The sequence below is a fragment of the Aotus nancymaae genome, unplaced genomic scaffold (genome assembly GCF_030222135.1).
Source record: "Aotus nancymaae isolate 86718 unplaced genomic scaffold, 86718_ANA_hifiasm-v0.15.2.pri h1tg000025l, whole genome shotgun sequence".
In the NCBI taxonomy this organism is placed as follows: Eukaryota; Metazoa; Chordata; class Mammalia; order Primates; family Aotidae; genus Aotus; species Aotus nancymaae.
The window spans coordinates 12,140,887-12,161,818 of NW_026988438.1; the positions used below are offsets into that span (position 1 = coordinate 12,140,887).

The window sequence follows — 20,932 nt, forward strand, 5'->3', positions numbered from 1 at the left end:
CAGGCATGGTGGCAGATACCTGTAATCCCAGCTACTCAGGAGGCTGAAGCAGGAGAATAGTTTGAGCCTGGGAGGTGGAGATTGCAGTGAGCTGAGATCACATCATTGCACTGCATCCTGGGTGACAGAGAGAAACTAAAGATAGATAGAGAGAGAGAGAGAGAGAGAGAGAGAGAGAGAGACAGAGAGAAAAAGAGAGAGAGAGAGATTAAGTAAGCAAGTTCAAATTTAATGTGAACTTTTCTGTCTGATAGTATGAGGAGAGATAAATTTCACTGCTAAAAACATGTAAAATGAGAATGTCAGTCACCTGGCCACTCAGAAAACTTAATCTACATAGAAAAACAAGTACAACCTTAGGAGTTTAAGGGAAAAAATGTTTGCCAGACTGACTTGTACTCAACAGGTTACACAGTAAGTACTTTTGAATTCAATCCACTTAAATGCCAAGGGATCATAAATGTGGATGACTCGTTTTGAGGCAGAATTCCTTTGTTTTAAATTCACCCTGAGCCTGGGCATACCTTTTGGGGAGCTGGTTTGACACTGACCCTTTTGGCTCTTCTCTTCCCCTTTTGTAGTTGGTCAACAGACTTTTTAAAATGAAGTCTGGCTCTGTTGCCCAGGCTCAAGTGTAGTGAGGAGATCTTGGCTCACTGCAACCTCTGCCTCCTGCGTTCAAGCAATTCTTCTGCCTCAGCCTCCTGAGTAGCTGAGACTACAGGCACATGCCACCAGGCCCAGCTAAATTTTTGTTGTTGTTGTTGTATTTTTAGTAGAGACAATGTTTCACCATGTTGGCCAGGCTGGTCTTGAATTCAAGGCCTCTATTGCAAAACCATACATCGAAGAGCTGCTTAAACAATACTGTTGAGTTGACCTAACATATAACTGCTGTCACTATTTCTTCCTCCAGGGTGAGCCAGGTCCTCCTGGTCCTTATGGTTCTCCAGGAATTCCTGGAATTGGACAGCAAGGTATTAAGGTAAAGATAACTTGACTTTTTGCCCATTGATGACTATTGAATTTATTGTAGGGCCTGAGGGAGCTGTGATTTGAACTCCATTCTGCCTAAACCCAATAGACACAAGGAGGCTTCCTGAAGTTACTTCATTTTATATGCTTGGACACAGCAATATGCTTGTCGGGGCAGTTTCCACAAGAATAATTAATGTATTTTTTGATTTTGTTGTAATGAAAAACTTGTTTCCAAATACCCACCCTCTTGCCAAGGTACATTGTAGTTCTGTTGAGTTTTCATGGACTTTAAGCATTCATATGCAAATATGTTATCAGGAAGTGAAACAACTTAACACATCAACACTCATGGCTCACACTGAACAAGCATAAAGGGGCAGAAACCGGAAGGACCATGGCACTGAATAGGTCAACGTTGGCAGAGAGATTTGTAGAGAACTAGAAAGGGAAAGAACATCTATCCTGTGAGACTCTACATTATACAGAATACAATAAAGCAGAAGTGCCTATTTTGAATGGCTTTTCTATGTGGTTGTGACAGTAAGACTTTGATGCAGGATTAAAATAGCAAGCAGTACAAAACACTGTACTTTGAATGGGATTGAATATTCCCACATATAGCATTTCAGCAATGAGCACATTGAGACTCCAGGGAAGGTAAAGTTTATGTTGGCAGAGTTATGGAGAAGCATTTGTTGCTCATAAAGATACAAGGTGATTGGGAGGCTGAGGAGGGTGAATCACCTGAGCTCAGGAGTTTGAGACCAGCCTGGACAACTTGGAAAAACCCCGTATCTACTAAAACTACTAAAAAATTAGCTGGTCCTGGTGATATGCAGCTGTAGTCTCAGCTACTCGGGAGGCTGAGGCAGGAGAATTGCTTGAACCCAAGAGGTGGTGGTTGCAGTAGCCAAGAAAGCCTCCAGAAAAGAGGGGACGAAGTCTGAAGTCTGAAAAGAGTTTAAAGGAAAGGTGAAATAGGATAGAGTGGGGACAAGGTAGATGTGACATCCCAGGATGCTGGCAAGAGGGCAGGGCACAGCACACACATTGTCGGCTTGGCCATTTCAGTAACCAGCATGCATTGCCACACAGTCTGCCCTGTCAATTCTTACACAGTATTTTGTGAAAGTTGAAAATGCTAAATTATATTTGGACAAGAAAAGATAATGAACAATTTTGAGTAATTTGTTCACTTAAATTTACTTAAATTTGAGCTATTTCTCTTCCTCTAGAATTTTTTACCTTTATGAATATGAAAAATGTGTCCATTTTGCTATTTATCCCTGTTGGAATCTCCACAGAATTTTGTGCTATGTTTATTCTTTATTTAAAATCTCTAGCTTTCATTCTATTATTTATTTATCTTAGGGAGAAAGAGGCCAAGAAGGAAGACCAGGAGCTCCAGGATCCATTGGAATTGGAGAGCCTGGACAGCCAGTAAGTAGCAAAAATTCTAGATAAAATGAAAAGGACAAATATAGGTTTTACTTGTTCTTTCTGGTTAGAATAAATGGTCAAATTAACCCACCTTGTATTTTTTTTTTTTTTTTTTTTTTTTGAGATGGAGTCTCACTCTGTCACCCAGGCTGGAGTGTAGTGATGTGATCTCAGCTCAGTGCAACCACCACCTCTCAAGTTCAAGTGATTCTCTTGCCTCAGCCTCCCGAGTAGCTGAGACTAAAGGTGCACATCACCAGGAACAACTAATTTTTTTGCATTTTTAGTAGATACGGGGTTTTGCCATGTTGGCCAGGCTGGTCTCGAACTCCTGACTTCAGGTGATTCACCCGCCTCGGCCTTCCAACCACCTTGTATCTTTATGAGCAACAAATGAAAATAAATATGCGAGGACCAGATCCAAGTGCTGTTTTTCACAACACATGAAATAGAACAACATATATGTATATGTGTAAATATATATATAATGTTGACAAACAACTCTCTTTTACTGTAACCTCTTACAAGATTAATCAACTTGAACAAGAAGAAAAGAGTTCTCATGTGTCAAAATTTTCTAGAAATAAGATCTGGACTCAAGCCTAATGTTTATACTTTATAATGGATTTCTTTGTAACCACAAGAAAATCGCTGAGAGTAAGGACTTGGCTCATTATCTAACCCATGAGTGTGCCCTAAAGCTAGGATTGATAATTGTAGACAGGTAATACCTGTGTTATTCACAATGTCTCTTTCATGTAGCTTTGAAGTTACTGTTGTTGGAGAAGAAAAAAATTTCTATTAAAAGTCATTTGGAGAGGAAGTGAATAAAATACGATTATTCTGGTATAAGAAGTGTGTTAACTTTTCAAGTAATCATTATTCTCTTAGGGAAAAATAGTAGCTGACTCACTGAGGTACAAATGAAAACAACTGATTGTGGATAGCTGGTCTTTCAAGTTGTCTTTGCACTGCATAGTTCCTCACATCTGTATATTCACAGAGACATGCACTTCCATACTGCACTCTCTGAGTGAAATGGCAATATATTGTTTAGGTTTAGGCTTTTCACTAATATCTGAATATACTAACTCAAAAAAGAGAGCATCATATGGAAGAAAAATACACTGGACTAATCATCTAGAGATAAGTGATCTAGTCTCAGTTTCCACTAACTAGATAATATCATTACAGGTAAACCACTAACTTATTTTGTTCTCTATTTTGGTTTTGTGTGTCTGTTTAACAAACTGCCTCAAGCCCTAGTGCCTTAAAACAATAATTTGTTATTTCTTATGGTTTTGTGAGTTGTAGTGAGAGTTCTGTATAATTTGAAGTCAGATGGAGTGCTGAAACAGCTGGAATGTTAAAAATGGACTACATGGCTGGCAGTTTATGCAAGTTGTTGTCTGGGAGCTTAGCTGGGATTGTTGCTCAGAGACCTCAGTTCTCCTCCACATGGGTAGGTACAGGTTGTTGCTTGGGCTTCCTCACCAAATGGCAGAGTGTTCCAGTAAACAGAAACCACTCATCATGTCAGGCTTAGCCTCAGAAATTATACAGCATCATTTCTGTGATATCTAAAATATGTATAGGACCAGCTCAGATTTGAGTGGAATAGAAGAAGATTTCACCCCCTTATGAAGAATATCAAATAACTTGTGGATGTATTTGCAAAGTCTCCAACTTTAACTTCTATAAAAGTAAAAGATTGAGTTTTCCATAGGTCTATGATTTTCAGAGCTGGAAAAATTCTGAAAATTTCAAAGAAATAAGTCACAATTAAAAAAATTTTAAATACAGATTGATGAGTGTTTTATCCAAACAACTTTATGCTTTGCTATTATTTATTCCTTCCAAACTCAGCACTAAACTTAAAAATGAGTTTCATTTATTCATTGTAGTTCTTAAAATGTTTTTATTTTTAAATAATAAAATATTTTAAGCATACTGGAAAATATAAAGAATGATTGGGTAAACCTACACCAGATAGACAATTATACTTAGTACATTTACTATTTTGCTTTAATTTTCTTTGAAAAACAGAAAACATTATGGACAGTAAATTCTCCCTATTTTTTTCAGAAAATAGAAGAGGAAGAAACACTTACCAACTTATGTTATGAGGCCAGTTTTCCTTTAAACCAGAACAAAATACTAAACGTACATAATAAGAATGCTACAGACCAATATCCCTTATGAATGTCAACATAAAAATTCTTAACAAAATAGTAGCTGATAGAATTCAGCAATATGTAAAAAGAATTGTACAGCATGACCAAGTGGGGTTTATCCTATGGATACAAGCCTGGCTTAATAATTGAAAATTAATCAATGGAATACACCATATTAATAGGCTAAAGAAGAAAAATCACATGATCACATCAAAAGACAGAGAAATGCATTTGACAAAACTCAAAACCCTAATAAACCCTGATAAATCTCTGATGAAAACTCTCAGAAAACTAGAAGTAGAGGAGGAACGTCCTTAATTTCTGTGAAAAATCTAGAGCTAACATTATATCTAATAGTGAAAGAGTGAATACATCCCTCTAAGATCAGGAACAAGACAAAGACATCTGCTGTCACCAGTCTTATTCAATATAGTATTGGATGTTCTAGCCAGCACAATACGACAAGAAAAAGAAATATGAGGCATTGGTATAAAAACAATAAATAAAACTATCCTTATTTGCAGATGATATGATGGCCTCCATAGAAAAATCCCAATAAATCTACAAGAAAAGCTCCTAGAATTAACAAGTGAGTTCAGCAAAGTCACAGGATACAATATCAACATACAAAATCAATTTAATTTTTGTGAACTAGTAATGAACACATAGAAACTAAAATTAAAAGCACAATACCATTTTTAATTGCTAAAAAAGAAAAATATTTGGGTAGAAATCTAATAAGACATGTATAGGACTTGTGTAAAAGTATAAAACACTGATGAAAGAAATCAAAGGATACTTGATAAATTTAGGGACATGTTTATAGATTAGAAGATTCAACATCATAAAGATGTAAATTCTTCTCAAATTGATATAAAAGTTTAGCACAAATATTTTTAATATCTCAGCAAGATTTTGTTTAGACATGGACAGGGCTATTTTAAAATTAATATGTAAAGGCAAAGAGCTGGAATAGCTTTTTAAAAAACTTGAAAAAGAATACACTTGGAGAAATTATACTAACTTAACTGGTCTTAAGATTTATTATATAGTTACAGTAATAATGACTGTGTGATATTGGCAGATTATAGAAATATGATTAGTGAAACAGAATAGAGACCCCAGATACAGACCTACACAAGTGTAGTCAAAATATTGCAAAAACAATCCAATAGAGGAAACACAGTCTTTTCAACAAATGGTGCTGGCACAATTACATATCTGTGCAAACACAAAAAATGAACCTCAATTTAATGAACCTCAATTTAAGTCTTGCACCTTATACAAAAAGTAACCCAAAATGGATCATAGATTTAAATATAAAAGGTAAAAACTATAAAACTGTTAGAATAAAACATATGAGAAAATCTTTAGAATCGTGGACTTAAGATTTCTTAGACATGTCACCAAAAACATGATTCCCCCAAAAATTAATTAATTGGACTTAATGAAAGTGGCAAATGTTTGCTCTGTGAAACACTCTGTTAAGATTCTAAAGAAACAAGCTGCTGATTGGGAGAAAATATTCACAAACTACACATTTACAAAGGATTTGTATTGGAAATACATTTTTAAAAAACTCTCAAAACTCAATAATAAATCAAAAATCTAATTAGAAATTGGGCAAAATGTCAAATACAGATGCATATCTCAAGCATATATACACATGCATACACAACTTGGTACGTATATATCTATATATGTGTACATATACTTGTATATATTTTTGCATATTTTATTTCTTTAAACTTTTAGTATGTGTTCTTTTTATTAACTTTTATTTTAGGTTCGGGGGTACATGTTCAGGTTTGTTATATGGGTTAATTGCATGTCACATGGGTTTGGTGTAGAGATTATTTTATCATCTAAATAATAAGCATAGTACCTGATAGGCAATTTATCCATCCTCACCCTTTTCTCACTCTCCACCTCAAGTAGGGCCCTAGTGTCTGTTATTCCCTTCTTTGTGTCCTTGTGTTCTCAGTATTTAGTTCCCACTTATAGGTGAGAACATGCAGTATTTGGTTTTCTATTCTTGCATTAGTTTGCCAAGGATAATATGGCTTTCAGCTCCATCCATGTTGCTACAAAGGACATGATCTCATTCTTTCTTACGGCTGTGTAATATTTCATGGTGTATATGTACCATATTTTCTTTATCCAGTCTACTGTTGATGGGCATTTAGGTTGATTCCTAACATGTTTTCTTAACTAACAAGTTTGAAATGTCATCAATATTGCCATCCACTCCTGAAAAGTATACTGACCATAGGAGGCTTTTACTTCAATCATTTCTTTCACCTTTAGAATATTATCTCTATTGACTTAGTTCTACTTTATTTTCATCCTACCAAAATTATTTATTATTACTTTTGTACTTTTTTTAGTATTTGTTTAGTTTTACCCATATATATACCCATTTCTTAGCTTGACATAGCTTCCTAAATTTCTCTTTTCTTCTTGACTGATTTATTTTTTCAAGAAGTACTTCTTTTAGAAGATGTTTTCAGTAAAAATATGTTAGCACTAAACTCTTTTGGCCTTTGGTTGAAGTGCCATTATTTGGTTTGCTTTGTAAGAATAGTTTAGCTGGTGTACTCTGGATTGTGTACACAAGCTCCATTGTCTGCTGACAATCATGGTTTCTGGTTGCCATGTATTCTACCTGTTTATAATTTCTTGTAGTAATTCATTTTTTGCCTTAGGCTGCTTTTGCAAAAGTGTAAATATATTTTTCACTTACATTTCTTCAGATTTACTGTTTCATGAATCTGAGGACTCTATAGTTTAAACAGTTCTTAGCTATTATTTCTTCAAATATTTTCTTTCCCCATTCTATTTATCAAGAAATCCTACTAGACATTTGGTTGCAATTTGGACAATTTTCTCAAATCTAACTTATAAGTCACAAATTTATCTTCATCAGATTATAAAATGTTTTTAACTCATTCATTGTATTTTTAAGTTAATACGTATTTTTAAAATTCTTGAAGTTATTTTTTAAAATCTGCCATTTTTTTAAACTATATTATCTTTTTACTATACTTTTCTTGTTATTTTCCATTATTTCCTTAAGACCATTAAGCCTTTAAAGTACTTCTTTTTTCTCTCCATTATTTTATTCTATTGTTTGACATTCTTGAGGAAGTTTACATTGTGTTAGCTCACTTTTATTCATTGTGAACTTTTTTTATGTTTTGTACTTTGACATCTGAATTATTTTCAGCTGGGCTTTAATTGTGAATCCTAAGTGTTCTGCATGGAGGGTGTTTGAGAGGAGTTTGTGTTTGTATCTCTTATGTACTCCAGGGGTTTCCTTGGTGCTAATGTCTTGATTAAGGTGTTCATGAACCACTTAGATGATGCCAATTGAAATCATAAACTCATACATAGCACAGGCAGGTTTAGAAATTTTTAGTCATTACAAGCCCAAGCCAAGCAGACAAAATTCTTGTCATTCCTATCATTGTGTCGATGAGATGGCTTTTTTCTACTTTGTCCTTTCATTGAATATATACAGATGCTTCTTGACTTACAATGGGGTTGCATCCTATTATACCTATCATAAATAAATAATATTGTAAGTTGAAAATGGATTTAGTGTTAATAACACAGAAGATGGTCCCCAACTTACAATGGTTTGATTTATACATATTTTTTACTTTATGAGGATGCAAACACAATGCATTCAGTAAAAACCATAAGCCCATTATAAGTCATAAGGAGCTCCTTGACTACTTACCATGGGAGTTACATGCTGACAAATCCATTATAAAGTCAAAAAATCATAAGTCAAACCATCCCATCTCTCTCTCTTGTTTTTTTTTTTTTTTTTTTTGAGATGGAGTCTTGCTCTGTTGCCCAGGCTGGAGTACAGTGGCATGATCTCGGCTCATTGCAACCTCTGCCTCCTGGGTTCAAGCAGTTCTCCTGCCTCAGCCTCCTGAGTAGCTGGGACTACAGGCGCATGCCACCACACCCAGCTAATTTTTTGTATTTCTAGTAGAGATGGAGTTTCACCATCTTAGCCAGGATGGTCTTGATCTCCTGACCTTGTGATCCTCCTGCCTCGGGCTCCCAAAGTGCTGGGATTGCAGACATGAGCCACCACACCTGGCCCCATCTCATCTTAGGTTGGGGACCGTCTCTATAAGTTTGTGGAAATCTCAATTTTTCAGTTATAATTGTGTTTTCATTTTCCACTGGGTGAGCCAAAGTCTTTGCTACTGTTCCTCCTTCTAAATTTCATAGTCTTCTTCCCACCACACAAACACATTTTTCTATTCAAAACAGTTGTAGTACTAGCTTAGATGCTTACCTACAATGCTTACCTTACGTGCTTGAGCTTTCGAGTTTTGACTCTCATTTTGAAGCCTGTAATTTCTCTTACCTTCTTTGGACTCTTCCATGCCTTTAAAATTCATTTTAAAGGAAAATTTATATTACCTGTCTAACTGTTTGTAGTTGAGTGTTTTTAACAATATTGCCAGAACATGAAATGCTTGCTTGCTTTCCAAGCCACAATTACACAGAGTTACATTTAATTGGAAACTAAAATCATAACAAAGGTGGGAAAGATCCTAAATAATGTATCAAAACATTGCACCAAAATGTCATTATAAAAAAATCAACAATGTGACTTTTTGAATTATTTACAAGTAACATAAATACTTACCTTAGGAATGACAAGAGTTTTACTGAAAATCCTTTACTTTTGTTTCTTTGTCTGAATTATTTCAAGTGTTTCATATTTAGTACTACTCTCTTTTCACTACCACACTAATATAAATCTGCTGATAGATTGAATTAATATTCTAGCTCCAAGACCTACTTTTGAACTGTCATCTGTCATCTTTATGTGATTTCCACTAGTTTTGTGCTGGTCTGGTAGATGTAACTGATTCATAAAAATCAAATTGGTTAAGACCATCAGGGTGATCTTTTTTTTCTTTAATGCAAGGTTATTCAGAGCACTGTAAAAAAACAAACCCTGGAAGAGAACTATAATTACTTGGAGGTTAAAAAAATAAAGTAGATGGCACTGTTTGAAGATAATGGACAGTTACTATTATTATTAGCATATTTATCTCTAATGCTTACAGTGTATATTGAAAGCATTTTTATTGATTATTAACACTATTGAGATTATTATTGAAAGTAATAAGATGAGCATAATGGATAATCATGTTTTATCTCTTTGTTAATGTCTCAGATAAAGCATTTCACTCATCAGGCTGTGTTAACTAATAATTAGATGGCTTCATTATTTATTTTTTATTAGAGGTGTTCATTAGAAGCCAAGTAAGTATGTCGTAGTTATAATTGGTTCTCACGGCCTTAGAAAGGACACTGAGGTTGTTTTTTTTTTTTTTTAATGGAAGGATTTCTGTCTTTTAAAAATAATCCCTTGGTACTATCTTAATAAATTAAAGTATAGCTCATTTAACCCGAGTACCTTCTATTTCTCTTCTCTGGTTAATGATCATTTTCCATTCTGAGTGTTTAACTGGAAGACTTGAGAATATACTGATGGTGTGGAATATTACCCTGAGGGTTTATCGTAATTACACTTTGGATCACTGTTCTTTAAATTCCCCTAAATGATTGTTCATGAGCGTTAACTCTGTTCTTAGCAGCTTTGAATACCTGGCTTCTTAAAGCTTCCAATATTTTCACTTCCATCTTAGCTAATGTACTTTAGAAATGCAGAGAATGAGGGAAGATTCAGTGTTAATTCTGTGCAGTATGCTTTTTACACATTGTTTAATTTAAATCATTCATGCTGAGACCGCCTTCATTTGCACAAACTTCCGTGAAAGGACACTCTTAGCAATTACAGAACTCAAGTGAAATAATTTGGATAATAATAGCAGATATTTATTGAGTACTTAATCTGTAAAAGCTTTAAATCTCTCTGGCTTAATCCTTACATGAACGCTTGTGGTTGAGGTAGATACCATTATTATGACCATTTTGAGGAGGATGCTGTGCTCTACAGAGATTGAATTACTTGTTTAAGGTGAAACTGCTAATATGTAGCAGAGCTGGGACTGAACCTCAGTCCAAATGACACCAAAATCTGGTTTTAACTATCATGCAATACTGTCAGCTCCACAAGACAAGGAGCAGTTTTGTCCGCTGTCCCTAGAACATAGCACAGAGCCTTTCTCCTACTAGGAGTTTGGTATATCTTTGCTGGATGAATGAAAAAAGTTGAGTGAACTGGAAAAATACTCCCTTACATTTAGTGTAAATTGTGTGTGTTTTTTTCAATTTGTCATATTATTAGGGAAAAAGAATAATTTGTCCGTGTTTTCTTTGCTAAAGTATGTGATGTTGGCTTGGCACTTTTGGTTTAGTTTGCAATCTATTAATAATTTTCATGCTCCTATTTATTTTTCTACTAGCTAATTGCTCTGCCAGCAGAGTAAACTGTCATGGATATTAGTGCTTTCATTAAGATCTTGAAAGTGTTAAAAGCTAGGTTTCTGATAACTGTTGCAATTTAAATTGAATTTGATGTTAGCTTTTTCTTTTAATTGAAGTCTTTACTACATCGGTATGCATAAATACTAAAGAAGATTGTCTTGTAAAATATAAAACATTAGGGAAAGACAAAAACACTGAAAAACAGATCTTTTTCTTATGAATTGATAACTATGATCAGTTACTGATGAGTATAATGCTGCATCCTTGATCTGCTACCGGGCTTGAGCAGAAAGCATGCCTTAAATCACCCTGGATTACTGTATCTCAAGCTCAAAGATCATTCAGTTTCTGTAGTGTGCTGGTTTAGGTACTTGTGGAAAACTTGGCAGACTTCGTTTCTTCATAGTTTATTTATCTGGCAAGTGAAGCCTAATTATCTGTTTAGATTCACCAGAGAAAAGTATTCAGTTTTTTCTTCTAAGATTCTTGTTTTAAGTGCCTTTACTATTTTTTTGCCTTCTGGCCAAGAAGAAAAAGAGAGAAAAATTACCACCTTTAAAAATTCCTAATATAAATGAAAATCTCACTATTACTCTTTTTTTTTATTAGTACATTTTCTGCAAGTCCATTTCAACACTTGAGACTGTGTTTTTCTTAACTCATGTGAGAAGTCATCTTTCCTAGTGGCTTTCTGAGCAATAGTTACATGAACTTCTTAATTTGAATCATTGCAATTGAAAATCATGTTTCCCCTTAATGATCCTATCAAGATTTCAAATTGCACATAAAACTGCCTGTGGGTTCAACCAGGTCCTGAAATAATTCAAGTTTTAATCCAAATTTATCAGTACAGAAATTAAAACACATGTAAACAGTACTTAATGCTTTAAAAGAGCTGTGTGATGATTTCTTCACAGCGCTCCCCTGATAATTAATTATCAAATCACCTGCATCTTTCTCTGGGCCACAGATAATTCTAGATTTTTAGCCTTTCCTCAGATAATTTATTTCTTAATTCTCATTTCAAAGCACCATTCAATTTCCATTTTCTTCTACTTTGAGAACACTGGAATAGAACATTTTATGCCAATCAAATGGAACCAGTATTTAATACAACGGGAATATTATTCTTCATAGCCCTACAATTCTACTGAGCAGTATCGAATTTACTAGAAGGATTCTCACTAAAAACTGAAATAGAGCTACAGTCATTAATCCTTCCTTGGTATTCATGGGGGATTTGTTTCAGGACATCTGTGGATATCAAAATCTACAGATACTCAAGCCCCTTGTATAAAATGGCCTGGTATTTGCATATAACCTATGCACATCTGAGATATACTTTAAATCATCTCTAGATTATTTATAATACCTAATACAATGTAAATGCTGTGTAAATAGTTATTATACTGTAGTATTTAGGAACTGATAAAGGAAAAAGTCTGTACATGTTTAGTACAAATCCAACTATTTTTTTTTTGGCGTGTGAACTGAAATATAACCATTCTCTCCTTCTGTTTCCTTCCTTTCATCACTCCTCTTTCCATTTTCTCTCTCCTCCTGCTCCTAATTTTCTTCTATCCTAACCAGGGTCCCCGTGGTCCTGAGGGAGTACCAGGAGAGAGGGGATTACCTGGAGAAGGATTTCCAGGACCAAAGGTAACGATAACTTCTGTACCAGGAAATGGTGCTTTGTCTTGTATGCTCATTAATTACAAATTTTAAAAATGTATCCTAGCTAATTTTTAGAATTTAAGTATTTTTCATCTTCATCTTCATTCTATTAAATGAAGGAATATGTAAATTTCTCTGTAATGTGAAATTACAGTAAAATTTGCAACTACAAATAAGTAATTGGCAGACTTCTACTTCATGTAATTAAGAAGTTAAGTATTTTTCATCTTCATCTTCATCCTATTAAATGAAGGAATATGTAAATTTCTCTAATATGAAAGTACGGTAAAATTTGCAACTGCAAATAAGTAATTGGCAGACTTCTACTTCATGTAATTACTACATATGAAATTAGAAAACTCTCTTAAAGCAGTTTGTAGTCATTAAAACCACAGTGATAAATAACATTCTTAGGCCCAGAAGTTAAATCATTGAGTGTAGCTATGGCAATGCTTTGCTCACAGCTTTGTTTGTAAAACACAGATAAGAAACCAATCTGTAACAGTACTGTCCTCAATATGATAAGAAAGAAAATTTTACCACAGGAACAAAATGTTATGAAAGACCTTTTTTTACCTAGCAATTGAGAATTTCCTATAATTTCCCATATATAATTCTTAGAGCTTGAGTTGTTCTGTATCAAGGTTTGGCAAACTTTTTCTGTGAAGGGGCAGATAGCAAATATTTTAGGCTTTGTGAGCCATATGGTATCTGCTGTAATTACTTAACTCTGCTGTTGTAGTTTGAAAGCAGCCATAAACAATGTATAAATGAATGAATGTGACTGTTCCAATAAAACTGTATTTATGAAAAAAAAACAGGCAGTGGGCTGAATTTGGCTTATAGGGTGTAGTTTGCTGTCCCCTGATATAGGCAGTTTGTCTATAATCTTTGGCACATTTGCTGAAAGCCATGTTAAAAACAGTTTTCCAAAATACTTTGAGCAGCATCAACAACATTTCAGAGTATGTAAAGATACATTTGGAGTCCTTCTTCCTTTATTTCCAAAGCCTTTCCCCAAAACAGACACATACATATGCACACATACTGCCCAGAGAACTACATGCTGCTTTCTAAGTGTCTGAGAACCTCCGGATCAGTCATTCCATCAAATTACTAAGATCTGACCTTCTCAGTATGGCCTCATCCTCTAAAAGTGCATTTCATTCTCAGCTTCTTCCACCATGATCAATATTCAATTACCTATGAAAAGACTAAATCTTAACTAGAGGGAAAACAATTACGTAAAAACAAATAATTCATCCTTAATTGCGAGTGACTACTGGGTTAAATTTTAAAAGAGACCCTTTTTAATGAACACATTTTAATTTATCGTGATAATGGAAATATGTTGAATAAAGGGATATTACTAACACCATTGACTAATCACAGTATCACTATCAGAAGACAGGTAAGCAACTTGGCATGATATCACAGAGTTTTATAATACACAATTTCTTGAAATTTTTTTGGCACTTAGTAAATTTCTATTTCTATTTATGTGTAGCCCAAATAATCTGAAAAATTCAAATAGAATTATTTCTCTTTAAAATCTGTGTTTTTTAAAGAGAAAGAAATAAATGAGAAGTGAATATATGAAACATTAAAAAAGATATTTCAGGGTATGTCCTAGTGACAGGTTCAACATACTTTTATATTATATAAAATACGATAAATTGATACTCTTGTATGTTATAGCCTATGGGGATTGACCTCTATCTCATCAAAGAAAGAACACATCATGTTCTGTGCTGTTTTATGGTCAAATATATACAGTTATACTTTGTGGAGATAATCAGAAGAACCGTTAGTCAGAATATTTCATTCCCCAACCAGTCAGACCAATGGGTGTTCTCTGTGTGTGCTATTTGGGGCTAATTTGTAAATGTTCGTTGACTTTATTGTTGGTTCTAATAAATTTATTAAATGAATGCTACTTCTGATTGATTATATGGTTTATTTTACATAAAAGCACATGAAAGGTTATGACTTCATATACATTATGTTAAGGGCAGAGCTATTCACTTAGGCCATGTAACTATATAAGCATATCGAAGAAGATTTTCCATGAATTCTTTTAAACATAAATTTTCAACGAATGTTTATAAACACAGACAAAATGTTTAGCAAGTATTAGTTTACATATTGCTATGATAAATTTTCCTTGAGTGATGGACCCAGTTTCAGCAATATTAAGGAAAAGGAGGCTTGATCCAGCTAGGTATACTATGTAATTGATTAGGTGCTCCATTTCCAGAATATTTTTGTTTAAATTGAGAACTGAACTCTTTTCTAACTTCAGGGATGCTACATATGTGTTTTACTTGGATAGAGTCCTTCTTGTTTAAGTGTTATAACTAATGTATTTTTTCAAGTTGTAAATCTCAGAGTCAATTAGAATTACCCATTTGTAGTAAACAGTGACTTTGGATGCTTGATTTAAAAAATAATTTTGAAGCACAATTCATAGTGTTTGTAATGTAAACTCTTTTAAAATCCTGATTTTTGTTGGTGCACTGATATACCTCCCTTGTACTTTCAGGGTGAAAAAGGTTCTGAAGGACCAACTGGCCCACAGGGACTACAAGGCCTGTCAATCAAAGGGGACAAGGTACTGTATAATAGAGTGTACACTAAAAACAATGCCAATAAAATTATCATTGTTCTTTATGTATGTACATTTCTGAACTGTATACATGACAACTATGCCACACAGGTATCTGGTTAATTAGAAATCTAGTATATTCTTTTTTAAAATTAATTATTTTAATTTAATTGTTTGGGGAACAGGTGGTGTTAGGTTACATGAGTAAGTTCTTTTATGGTGATTAGTGAGATTTCGGTGCACCCATCACCTGAGCAGTATACACTGAACCCAATTTGTGGTCTTTTATCATTCACCCTCTTCTCACCCTTTTGCCTTGAGACCCCAAAGTTCACTGTGTCTTTTTTATGCCTTTGCATCCTCATAGTTTAGCTCCCACATATAAGTGAAAACATACAATGTTTGGTTTTCTATTTCTGAGTTACTTTACTTAGAATAATAGTCTCCAGTCTTATTCGGGTTGCTGCAAATGCCATTAATTCATTCCTTTTTATGGCTGAATAGTATTCCATTGTGTATATATATATATATATAATAGTTTCTTATCTACTCATTGACTGATGGGCATTTAGGTTGGTTCCATGATTTTACAATTGCAAATTGTGCTGCTATATACATATGTGTGCAAGTATCTTTTTTGTATGATGACCTTTTCCTCTGGGTAGATCCTAGTGGTGGGATTGCTGGATCAAATGGTAGTTCTACTTTTAGTTCTTTGAGGAATCTCCACACTGTTTTCCATACTGGTTGTATTAGTTTACATTCCCACCAGCAGTGTAGAAGTGTTCCCTGTTCACTGCATCCATGCCAATATCTATTGTTTTTTGATTTTTTTGATTATGGCCATTCTTGCAGGAGTAGGGTGGTATCACATTGTGATTTTGATTTGCATTTCTCTGATCATTAGTGATGTTGAGCATTTTTTCATATGTTTCTTGGCCCCTTGTATATCTTCTTTTGAGAATTGTCTATTCATGTCCTTAGCCCACTTTTGATGGGATTGTTTTTTTTTTCTTGATAATTTGTTTGAGTTCATTGTAGATTGTGGATATTAGTCCTTTGTCAGATGTACAGATTGTGAAGATTTTCTCCCATCTTGTGGGTTGTCTGTTTACTCTGCTAACTGTTCCTTTTGCCATGCAAAAGCTTTTTAGTTTAATTAAGTCCCAGCTATTTATCTTTGTTTTTATTGTGTTTGATTTTGGGTTCTTAATCATGAAATCCTTGCCTAGGCCAGTGTCTAGAAGGGGTTTTCCAATGTTATCTTCTAGAATATCTACAGTTTCAGGTTTTAGATTTAAGTCCTTGATCCATCTTGAGTTGATTTTTGTGTAAGGTGAGAGATGAGGATCCAGTTTTATTCTCCTACATGGGCTTACCAATTATTCTAGCACCATTTGTTAAATAGGGTGTCCTTTCCCCACTTTATGTTTTTGTTTGCTTTGTTGAAGATCAGTTGGTTGTAAGTATGATGGTTTATTTCTGGGCTCTCTATTCTGTTTCACTGGTCTATGTGGCTATTTTTATACCAGTACCATGCCGTTTTGGTAACTATGGCCTTATAGTATAGCTAGAAATCAGGTAATTGATGCCTCCAGATTTGTTCTTTTCTCTTCGTCTTGCTTTGGCTATGTGGGCTCTCTTTTGGTTCCATGTGCATTTTAGAATTATTATTTTTAATTCTGTGAAGAATGATAGTGGTATTTTGATGGAAATTGAGCTGAATTTGTAGATTGCTTTTGGCAATATGGTCATTTTTACAATATTGATTCTACCCATCCAGGAGCATGGCATGTGTTTCCATTTGTTCCTGTCATCTATGATGTTTTTCAGCAGTGTTTTGTAGTTTTCTTTGTAGAGGTCTTTCACCTCCTTGGTTAGGTATATTCCTAAGTATTTTATTTTTATTTCTGCAGCTGTTGTAAAAAGGGTTGAGTTCTTGATTTGATTCTCAGCTTGTTTGCTGTTGGTATATAGAAGAGCTACTGATCTGTGTACGTTAATTTTGTATCTGGAAACTGCTGAATTCTTTAATCAGTTCTAGGAGCTTTCTGGAGGAGTCTTTAGGGTTTTCTAGGTAAACAGTCATATCATCAGCAAACAGACAGTTTTACCTTTTCTTTACCAATGTGGATGCTCTTTCTTTCTTTCTCTTATCTGATTGCTCTGGCTAGTACTATGTGGCAGAGGGGTGGTGAGAGTGGGCATCCTTGTCTTGTTCCAGTTCTCAGAGAAAATGCATTCAGCCTTTCCCCATTCAGTATTATGTTAGTCCTGGGTTTGTCATAGATGTCTGTTATTACACTGAGGTATGCTCCTTATATGCCAATTTTCCTGAGAATTTTAATCATAAAGCAATGCCGGATTTTGTTGAATGCATTTATTTGTATTTGACAAAATACAAATAAATTTTGTATTTTGTATAAATTAAGATGATCATGTGATTTTTGTTTGTTTGTTTGTTTGTTTGTTTTTGAGGCAGGGTTTCACTCTTTTTGCCCAGACTGGAGTGCAGTGGTGCCATTGCGGCTCACTGCGACCTCTACCTCCCAGATTGAAGCAATTCTCCTGTCTCAGCCTCCTGAGTAGCTGGGATTGCAGGTGCCCACCACTACATCCAGCTAATTTTTATATTTTTATTAGAGACAGGGTTTCACCATGTTGGCCAAGCTGGTCTTGAACTTCTGACCTCAAGTGATCCACCAACCTCGGCCTCCCAAAGTGCTGGGATTACAAGTGTGAGCCATCGTGCCTGGCCCGTTTTTGATTCTGTTTATGTGGTGTATCACATTTATTGACTTGTGAATGTTAAACCCATTCTTGCATCCCTGGTATGAAACCCACTTGATCATGGTGGATTATCTTTTCCATATGTTGTTGGATTTGGTTAGCTAGTATTTTGTTAAGGATTTTAACATCTATGTTCATTACAGATATTGGTCTGTAGTTCTCTTTTGGTTATGTTCTTTCCTGGTTTTGGTATTAGGGTGTTACTGGTTTCATAGAATGATTCAGAGAAGGTGCTCTCTTTCTCTATCTTGTGGAATAGTGTCAGTAGGATTGGTACCAATTTTTTGAATGTCTGGTAGAATTCTGCTGTGACTCCATCTGGTCCTGGACATTTTTTTATTGGTAATTTTTAAATCACCATTTCAATCTCACTGCTTGTTATTAGTCTGTTCAGAGTATCTAATTCTTCCTGATTTAAGCTAGGAAGGTTGTATCTTTTCAGGAATTTATCCATCTCCTCTAGGTTTTGAAGTTTATGCACATAAAGGTGTTCATAGTAACCTTGAATGATCTTTTGGATTTCTTTTGGATTTTTGGTGCCAGTTGTAATGTCTCCCAATTCGTTTCTAATTGAGCTTATTTAGATTTTCTCCCTTCTTTTCTTGGTTAATCTTGCTAATGGTCTATCAATTTTATTTATCTTTTCAAAGAACCAGTTTTTGTTTCATTTATCCTTTGCATTTTTTTTTTTGTTTCAATTTCATTCAGTTCTGCTCTGATCTTGGTTATTTCCTTTCTGCTGAGTTTTGGTTTGGTTTGTTCTTACTTCTCTATTTCCTTGAGGTGTGACCTTAGATTGTCTGTTTGTACTCTTTCAGACTCTTTGATATAGGCTTGTTAAGGCTATAAAATTTCCTCTTAGCACTGCCTTTGCAGTATCCCAGAGGTCTTGATAGGTTGTGTCAATACTGTCATTCAGTTTGAAGAATTTTTAAATTTCCATCTTGATTTCATTTTTGACCCAATGATCTTTCAGGAGCAGGTTACTTAATTTCCATGTATTTGCATGGGTTTGAAGGCTTTTTGGAGTTCATTTCCAGTTTTGTTCCACTGTGGTCTGAAAGGGCTTGGTATAATTTCATTTTTCTTGAATTTATTGAGGTTCATTTTATTGCCTATCATATGGTCTATCTTGGAGAAAGTACCATGCACTGTTGAGTAGAATGTATATTCCGTGATTGTCAGATAGAATGTTCTGTAAATATCTGTTAAGTCCATTTGTTCTAGGGTATAGTTTAAATCCATTGCTTCTTTGTTGACTTTCTGTCTTGATGATCTGTCTAGTACTGTCAGTGAAGTACTGAAGTCCCCCACTATTATTGTGTTGCTGTCTATCTCATTTCTTAAGTACATGAATATTGTTTTATAAATTAGTGAGCTCCAGTGTTAGGTGCATGTCTATTTTGGGACTGTGATATTTTCCTGTTGGACAGGGCCTTTTATCATTATATAATGACCTTCTTTGTCTATTTAAACTGCTGTTGCTTTAAAGTTTGTTTTGTCTGATATAAGAATAGCTACACCTGCTCTCTTTTGGTGTCCATTTGCATGAAATGTCATTTTCCATCCCTTTACCTTAAATTTGTGTGAGTCCTTATGTGTTAGGTGTGTCTCTTGAAAGCAGGAGATGCTTGGTGAATTCTTATTCATTCTGCAATTCTACATTTTTTAAGTGGAGCATTTAGGCCATTTGCATACAATGTTAGTATTGAGATGTGGGGTACCGTTCCATTCATTGTGCTATTTGTTGCCTGTATACCTTGTTTTTTTTTTTTCTTAATTGTATTTTTGTTTTATAGGTCCTGTGAAATTTATGCTTTAAAGAGGTTCTGTTTTGATGTGTTTCCAGGATTTATTTCAAGATTTAGAGCTCCTTTTGGCAGTTCTTGTAGTGCTGGGTTGGTAGTGGCAAATTCTTTCAGCACTTGTTTGTCTGAAAAAGACTGTATCTTTCCTTCATTTATGAACCTTAGTTTCTCTGGGTACGAAATTCTTGGCTGATAATTGTTTTGTTTGAGGAGGCTGATAATAGGACCCCAATCCCTTCTAGACTGTAGGGTTTTTACTGAGAAATCTGCTGTTAATCTGATAAGTTTTCCTTTTGTAGGGTTTTTACTGAGAAATCTGCTGTTAATCTGTTAAGTTTTCCTTTATAGGTTACCTGGTGTTTTTGCCTCATAGCTCTTAAGATTCTTTCCTTCATCTTAACTTTAAATAACTTGATGACAGTGTGCTTAAGCGATGATCTTTTTGTGATGAATTTCACAGGTGTTCTTTGAACTTCTTGTATTTTGATGTCTAGTTCTCTAGCAAGGCTGGGGAAGTTTTTCTTTTCTTCTTCTTCTTCTTTTTTTTATTTGTAGAAAGTGATTTAATTAAAGAGAGAGAAACAGGAGAAGGAGAAAGAAACAGCTAACTCTCACACTGAGTGAGAGAATCCAGAAAGATGGAATCCAGGACAGGAAAGCAGCTTCCACAATGAATGGAAGGGAATAGAGAGAGATGGAGTTTAGGAGGAGAAGACAGGCTTCCACAAGAGAATGTGGAAGGGGACTCCAGAGGAGAAATCCAGGAGAGAGAAAAACAGCTTCCATGAAGGGAGTGTTTGTGGAAGGGGACCCAAACATGGAGTCCAGAAGTTTTTCTTAATTATTTCTCCAAATATATTTTTCAAACTTTTAGATTTTTCTTCTTCCTCAGGAACACCAATTATTCTTAGGTTTGGTTGTTTAATATAACCCGAGACTTGTTGGAGGCTTTGTTCATATTTTCTTATTCTTTTTTTTTGTTTGTCTTTGTTGGATTGGGTTAACTCTAAAACCTTGTCTTTGAGCTCTGAAGT

General features: G+C 34.7%; 1 protein-coding gene across 6 annotated transcripts in view; it reads left to right on the forward strand.

Annotated features, from left to right (window-relative positions):
• Window positions 1-20,932, forward strand: part of COL28A1 (collagen type XXVIII alpha 1 chain) — a 201,272-nt gene that overhangs the window by 83,753 nt on the left and 96,587 nt on the right. For all 6 annotated transcript variants that reach the window (XM_064380376.1, XM_021674199.2, XM_021674202.2 and 3 more), the window contains 4 exons: window positions 917-985; window positions 2,350-2,418; window positions 12,612-12,680; window positions 15,238-15,306. In XM_064380376.1, coding sequence (XP_064236446.1) covers window positions 917-985; window positions 2,350-2,418; window positions 12,612-12,680; window positions 15,238-15,306 — 276 coding nt within the window. The remainder of the gene's footprint in view (window positions 1-916; window positions 986-2,349; window positions 2,419-12,611; window positions 12,681-15,237; window positions 15,307-20,932) is intronic.